The sequence below is a fragment of the Notolepis coatsorum genome (genome assembly GCF_963971535.1).
Source record: "Notolepis coatsorum genome assembly, chromosome: 9".
NCBI classification, from domain to species: Eukaryota; Metazoa; Chordata; class Actinopteri; order Aulopiformes; family Paralepididae; genus Notolepis; species Notolepis coatsorum.
The window spans coordinates 120,529,081-120,537,529 of NC_140173.1; the positions used below are offsets into that span (position 1 = coordinate 120,529,081).

The 8,449-nt window shown below is 39.7% G+C and overlaps 1 protein-coding gene across 1 annotated transcript in view; it reads left to right on the forward strand.

The window, feature by feature from the left end:
* The window catches only part of pcsk2 (proprotein convertase subtilisin/kexin type 2), a gene marked incomplete at its 3' end in the record, with an annotated part of 151,954 nt that extends 144,770 nt beyond the window's left edge, over positions 1–7,184 (forward strand). The window contains exon 11 of the mRNA XM_084321975.1: positions 6,953–7,184. Coding sequence (XP_084178101.1) covers positions 6,953–7,184 — 232 coding nt within the window. The remainder of the gene's footprint in view (positions 1–6,952) is intronic.
* Positions 7,185–8,449: the final 1,265 nt, after the last annotated feature.

Below are 8,449 nucleotides of genomic sequence, written 5' to 3' on the forward strand. Positions count from 1 at the left end.
AATAGCCTAATTTTATTATTATACACAATGATGACGATACAGAAAATTACAGACATATTTTAAATGCATGGCAAAAATAGCATTTATTGTCAGTATTTTAGAGACCCCCCAAAAATTCACAAATCATGTTTTCAGGGGAGCTGATGTCTGATCTAAGGGAGCCATGGCTGCCCCAGCTCCCCCATGATTCGCACCCTGCCCCTAACTGATGCGTCCATGCAAGGTGCCAACCTGCTCATCGGGAGCAGTTAGGGGTTAAGTGTCTTGCTCAAGGACACTTCGACACGCTGCCCAGGAGGAGTGGGATTTGAACCGGGAACCTCTGGATTACCAGACGACTGCTCTACCTCCCGAGCCACTGTCGCCCCTATGAGTGATTGAATCAATCTGAGGCATACTTTGTAAAGTGCTTTGGATAAAAGATATAAATGCAGTCCATTTACCATTCATGATTCAAATAGTTGTATTGATTAAAATAGGCTGCGTGAAGTCAAAGAGACGTCACTCCTTCTCAAACCCTATCCAATGAAATCCTCTCAGGTGGTTATTTTCTCACATCATTAGGGAAATCGGATACGATTCTTCTGCTGCCATTAGCCGACACAGTGAGTGTGCTTTGGTAAAGAGAGACTGTTTGCTCTGCACACACAACGATGATGTTGGCGTCACGGGGAGCGGATGCTCGCTCTGTCCGATGGTAAACATCCCATGCTGTTAGACTGAGTCTGGAGGCTTTTTTTTTTTTACTGCTCAAACACACTTGAACCGTACATCGGCAGGAGTCAGTGAATCACCTGTGAACAAAGCTGCTGCTGCACACAGTCAAGATAAGAAAGGGAAGCACAGACAAAAGCAGTTTTTTCTTTTGCTCAGCTGTTTGAGAGCACATAATCAAAGCGTATCCAGAGATCAGGCCAGATGCAATTTTGACACTTTATGAAATTGTCTCTGGCTCTATTCAACATCTTTTGGTGATTTCCCCCCTGTGCATTGCAATATCAGTAAGTGGATTTGTCATTATTTGCAGCCAACATTTCAATTGTCTTCTTCGCTGTTTGCCTGCTGTAGACCAGACGCACAGCTTGTCAAGGCAAGTGGGACGGATGAATCATCACCATCATCATGGCTCCTGGGGTCTCATTTATAACCGTTGCATAATTATGCACAAAATGGGGCCTGAAAGAGGCGTATGTCACCCAATTCCCACGGAAAGTGATTTATAAAAACATGATGTGCACCGCTTTAAGCTAACTCTGACACATGCATGCTCACATTTCAGAGATTGGGAATGAGTAGTGAAATAGCAGAGAGAATAACCTCTGATAATAAACTTGAAATATGAAAAGTCCTGTCTCTTGCATGTATGAAGGAAATAGAAATGTGCATAATTTCAGAACATATTGACTAGGCCTGGCTACTTAGTCCTAGTCAGGCTACTATTTGGTCAAAAGCCATAGTGGTTGTTTATAGAATTATTTTGAACTGTAATGAATATTTTATTTAGTAATATATTTAAGGTAGTTAAGAACATTTCATACTCCCAAACAGCATTCATTCTCAATGTGTTGATGCTGTATCTCAAGCTCTACTGTAAACTAAATGCTGCTAAATGTTCAAATCCTCCACCTCACACAATTTATTCCATTCCAAATCTAATTAAACACAGTAGCCTAGCACCCAACCTTGGGCTACGCAGGCTCAATGGCTGCCATACAGTGGCACCAGGCACACATCACACTACACAATGGCTGAATGGCTCAGGAGACAGGGATTGATATCAGCCAATTAAGGGGAAGGGATGATTAGGTGCCTATCAGGATGGAGGTAGGTGAGTTCCAATTGTTGTAGGCAATCACAGAGACGGAGAAGGTATACTCTTGAACAGGTTCGACTTTAATAGTAAAGAACACAAAGAGTAATACTAGGATACTATGCCAAGGCAAGGGAACGAGAGAATTAGATAATGGAGCTTAGTGGTGGTCCAGAACAGGAACCGCCCGCGTTATCTCCGAGCGCCTATAGTGAAGACCTGACAAATGACAAGCAGAGGAAAGGAATGTTATATAGCCACCAAATACCAACATTCCACACACGCCCCCGTGACAGCCAATCAGAAGCCAACCCCTAATTGACAGCACTAAATGACAGGGAAAACAAGTGACAGTAAACAAGTGACAGATGACAGAGAAGGTGGGAGGTTCCCGACCGTAGTCAAGAACCAGAATCGTAACAGGTGCCGTTGATGTCAGAGATCTGATTGGGAATTTGGCCAGGAACCATTTGTCCTACTGCATCTCTCCATTCTTAATCTAACGATATGCCATTTGGGGCTGATTATTAGTGTAACACAAATAATTGTGACAAGGTCCGAAGCGATCAGATTCACGGCCTTATATGGATGGTATTGGTAACAATGGTGCATGCCAGGGTTAGAAAAAAATAATAAGCCTGGGCAAATGTTCGACTTGCATCAAGGAACCCGGACCATCAACAAATCAATCTTAACTATATTCACAGGACATACTTAACTCCTATAAGACTGAACAAAATGGGTCTTAAACAAGACCCCAAATGCTCCTTATGTACAAATGGGGACGAGGGGACATTTATGCACATGTACTGGGACTGCCCGCCAGTTAAGATATTCTGGAAAGAAGTGACCCAACAATTATCAAATCTCTTAACTTTGAATATACCTGTACACCCCTCTGTATTACTGCTGAATGATGTCTTTGAGAGTGCAGTACATCCACAGCGAAAGAGATTGGTTTTATCTGGTATCACAGTGGCTAAAAAGCTGATAGCATCACAATGGTTTCAACCGGAAAAAATTGGCCGGAAGGTCTGGATTCTTACATATCTCGATGTGATTTATCAAGAAATATCTACAGCAAGAATTTTGGGTCTCAATGAATCCAAAATGACAATGTGGTTAGAAGTGGTGGAGAGAATAAAAGCTAGCATATAAAGGTAGTGTCTGGTAGGAACAAGTTATAATGGATGGATTATCCAATGGGGGGTCCGGGAGGGGGGGGTACGAGCTAGAGCATATGTGTGTAGGGTACTAGATAGCAGGTATTAGGGGTATATCCTGTATAAGACATTTAACTAAATGGTGATTTCATTGGATATGCACTGTTAATTAATGCTTGTATATCTTATCGTGTGTTGTCATGTTTGTTTATATGTTTGTTAAAAAAAATTAAAAATCTAAATCTAAATAAAATGTTAATAAATAAAATCTAAATAAAAATGTAGGAGCACACAAAGAAATTTAGGAGCACAGTGAAAATTGTTCAAGTAACAGAGTTTATTAACCAACTATGGTAACACTTTATAATAACACTCAGTTATAAGACCTTTATAAGGTATTTGTAGATAATGAACTAATCATGAACAAACCATTTATATACATTCGTAAATTATTATTAAATCATTTATAACTATATTTGCCGAAAGCTGTCTACAACATTTGTAACAGGTGATGAAAAAGTAAACAAATAATTAACTGTATTAGACATTTGTTAATGATGAATAGGCTTCACTTTAGATTAGGGCACACAATAGCATCTGCAAATGATTTATAGATGTTTTATGAATGTCTTAACAAATCATTTGTTGAACATGAACAAATAAATGGAGGTACAGTATGTTGTTTTTTCATATCCATTTTTCAAAGCATCTACAAATGTGTTACTACACATTAAACAACATTATTTAATGATGAACAAATCAAGTACAAACAATGTTGATAATGAGTTATGAATAATGTAGAACTAATTTGTAAATGTTATACAAATATAGTTATAAATGATTTAATAATCATTTACGAATGTATATAAATGATTTGTTCATGATTAGTTCATTATCTACAAAAACCTTATAAAGGTCTTATAACTGAGTGTTATTATAAAGTGTTACCCAAACTATTTATCACATGCATATTATACTGTGCGTGTGCACACTATGAATTGAAAATAGGGGACCCTGATGTAAACAAGACGAAAGTCTTTCTCTGGTCTGCATCCCCTTAACAATTGTGTGTATTGAGCCGTACTGTATTCCCAAAGGTCAGTGAATACCACAACCACTACACCAGAGGAAGCTCAACAAATCATGTTAAACCCAGATTCGGCTCAAACAAGGGACTAAACACGTTTCGCAATTATGCCACAACAATGTGGAACGCCCTACCCAAAGCTGTAAAGGAATGTGAATCCCTGCCCACATTCAAAACCGCCCTTAAAGAGCACCTACGGGAGGCTGCAATTCGAAACTGGCCACCATAAATGCCCAAAACCCCCACCACCTCCTAATAGACAGTCTCCTCCCCACTGCATGTATATATTCCCTCCCCGCCGTATGTATATTTCCCTCCCACCCACCCACCCCCTCCTAATGTACAGTCCCCTCCCCATCATATGTATATACTCTGTCAGGATCTAGGGGTAACAGTACTGTATATTTGAATACCGCCTATGTCACAAATGTATCAGTACTAAATACCTATATGTCCCTATGCCATAAATGTCATGTATGTTGTGTATGTCATAAATGTCTATATGAATTGAAAATGGGGGACCCTGATGGAAACAAGACAAACGTCTTTCTCAGGTCTGCATCCCCTTAACAATTGTATGTATTGAGCCGTACTGTATTGTACCCATTCTGCAATCTGTTAAATAAAGTTTTCATTAATTCATTCATTCACCCATTCTGCAATCTGTTAAATACAGTTTTCATTCATTCAAGGGCTAAACATCTGTGCAAATAGCACATACCACCAACATCACAAATTGGCCCATGCCTACTAGACGCAAAGGATATCGGTTGTGAAGCTGCTTTTGTATGTTGTAGTGTTGTTATGATACCAACATTTTGACTTTGATACAGATAGGAAAGGCAATGGAATATATTATTAGATGACAGAACATTGAAAATTCTTTATACAATTATTTAATTCATTATAATTGAAACACTATTGAATAATAGTTAATACAATTATTCTGTTACAGCTACAACTGAGCTATAATTTATACTATAGCTACTGTCCATCAATGTCTTCCTTTTGAATGAAATAGGTTCAGGAGAGAGATGTAGAGAGGGAGAGGGAGAGAGAGCGAGACACACACACAGAGCCATATGAAATCCATTTTTATTATTTTCCAAATTCCATTTTATTTGTTCCCAAATTCAGTTTTTTCCATTTTAATATTTCAGAATTCTGTATTTTGCCTTTTACGCCCATTTTACCATCAGAAATAGTGTCTAATAAGTGGGAATGAATAAATGTCCACAATTTAATAAGATATAACAGTCCATTTAATGTTTTTAAGTGCTGCAACTCAGAAATACAGTTCAATTTTACACAATATTTTTCAAATAATATTGTGACAAAATAAAAATACACATTTCATGTGATCACAATGTCAGTAGCCTAGCTATATATATTATATTGTGATGGAATATAGTAATGCATAATTTATGCACCTTTAGTTTATTTCATTTATAAAGGACTATAGGCCTACTGACAATAATTTGCAAATACTGTAGATGGGTGCACCAGATTTAGCAAGAAGCTATAATTGCATCTATAGTCCTATGTACTGTAACGTTACCTAGCTATTTAAATAGTCACAATAGTGTCAGTGATTAGCCTCGCCCTCTAGCTGTATCTATTGTGATCACCAGAGATCATCGTTAGAGAGTTGGTGTGTTTTGGGAAGCACAGTCCTTGTTCCTGACATGGCTTTTGAAGTGATATTCGCACGTGTTTTTGCGGGTCCAGTCCACGGGGTATGTTGACAGAATTTGCAAAACACCTTATCGACTGAAGCATAAAAGTCATTAGGATACTGCTCTGCTCTGAATTTAGGGCTTAGTGCGCAATTTCTTCCGACATTAACGATAACAACGCACCGAAGCAGCTAGACGCTTGGACAGTGTTGTGTGTAACACGCAGCGGTCCCCGCCTCCCTCCCTCCTTGCAACAAACGTTCCACCCAAAAACGGAATTTCAGTCCAGATTAGGGCAAATTATTAACAGCGGAGCTGTTTTGTAATCTTCACTCGTCTCGCACACTGCGAGTAAATGATTTTTCCGGTTCGCACACACATATTATTAGGGGCAAATACAAGGGAAATGCTCGCACTGTAGAGCATATATATAATTAGTAAACTGTCTGGGGCTTTTCTTGCCCCCCCTTAACTGCTTTTTCGAGGGCATTTGGTAAATCTTCGAGGGCATTTTGTCCCAAGCCCCCGTTAATTTCTAACCCTGGTGCATGCTTAATGCAACGTGGCTTAACGGATGCACTGGTACTACTTGAAGACTATGCACACAGGAGATGTAGGAGAGAAAGGGTCTTTAGGGAGGATTTCTTGGCTCTTGATGACGATATATATGCCGATTTAGATTCCCAAGAGCCACTCTCTCCTGACCACTGTCGGGTTCATGGCAACCGGTATACATTCCAGAGAGAACTAGCAGACGATCTGGGATCTCTCAATCCTCCCTCAACTCCACCCTGCCGGTTGTCATAGATGCCATAATTAACCTGACAAGTCGGTACAGTAGGTTTCCTTACACTGTGGGTGAACAGGTTAACATCAAAAGGAAATGTGCAGTTTCCAAAACGTACAGTTCTTTCGGTTTCCTTTATCTCTCTCTGTTTCTCTCTCTCTCTCTCTCTCTCTCTCTCTCTCTCTCTCTCTCTCTCTCTCTCTCTCTCTCTCTCTATCTCTCTCTCTCTCTCTCTCTCTCTCTCTCTCTCTCTCTCTCTCTCTCTCTCTCTGTGTGTGGGGGGAGAGGTAATTGTATCTAGAATATCAGCTCCCACACCTCATAAAATTAGAATACACATGCACACACACACACTCACTCACATGCATCTCTCTCTCTCTCTCTCTCTCTCCCCCCCCCTCTTTCTACCTCCATCCCTCCCTCCCCCAGCCCCAACGTGACTTGGAGAGACATGCAGCATCTGTCGGTCCTAACCTCCAAGAGGAACCGGCTCCACGACGAGGTGCACCAGTGGCGGAGGAACGGCGTGGGCCTGGAGTTCAACCACCTGTTTGGTTACGGAGTGCTGGACGCTGGGGGCATGGTGAAGATGGCCAAGGAGTGGAAGACCGTCCCAGAGCGCTTCCACTGTGTGGCAGGATCCATCCAGGAGGCCCAGTAAGTGAGAGTTATGATGATGATGATGATGATGATGATGATGATGATGATGATGATGATGATGATGATGATGATGATGATGATGATGATGATGAGTTGAATCAAATCAAATCAAATCAAATGTATTTGTAAGGCCCGACAACACACATTGATGTCCCCATGGGCCGGACACGTCTTCTTTAAACAAGTCAAGAAGAAACATCACAATAAATCAAGAACAAAACAAAAACACCATGAAGTAAAAAAAAAAAAAAAAAAGGCAATGTGGAGGAGAGTAACCTTAGAAGGGCCATTCAAGGGGGGATCTCCCTTCTTAGATGTCGGTGATAGTAGTGTTGCAGACGGACAGTTGGTAAGCATGCACTCATGTGCGTAGTGAAACACAGATGAGTGCATGCAATAGCAACTGAACATTTTGAAAAATGTAAGATAGAGCTGATAGCGATAGCAACTGAACATTTTGAAAGATTAAAGATAGAGCTGATAGCGGATCTATTTGAGGCACAGGGGCGGCGCAAAGAGGGTCGCGTCCTCCCCGTCTTAATCACGGGCCATTCAACACTCCGGTCATCACTCCGAGACAGCCGGAGACAGGGATACATCATGTATTCTCACAGAAATACACTCAATATCTGCATTATTACCACACATAGATGTTGTTCAACCAGCTAATGTGGCTGTATCTTTCCCAATGCAAATAAACGATAGTAGTACCCCACCCAACGCCCCCCTGTCTGTCTGTCTGTCTGTCTGTTTGTTTGTTTGTCTACCACCTACCTATAACCTACAATGTTGCATAATAATAATAATAGCAGGAATATAGCAGTCATTAAGTCAATCCACCTTGTCACCTATAATGACAAACGTTTTATTTGTTTCCTGACAGCTAATTATGGTAATTATTATTATTATTATTATTATTATTATTATTATTATTATTAATTATTATTATTATTATTATTATTATTATTATTATTATTATTATTATTATTATTATTATTATTATTATTATTATTATTATTATTATTATTATTATTATTATTATTATTATTATTTAACAGCAACCAGTAGGCTTGATATCAGTGTATTATTGTAGCAGCTAATAGATATATACTGGTTAAATAGGTCCTTGTCACAGCTTTTCAGTCTGATCAGTGGGCCTAGAATCTAGTCTCTGAAGGAACACTACCATGAAGCCAACTGGCCCCTGTAAATGTCCTAACCCAACCCCCTCCAATGTACAGTAAATTACCAAGTATGGTTTTGTCA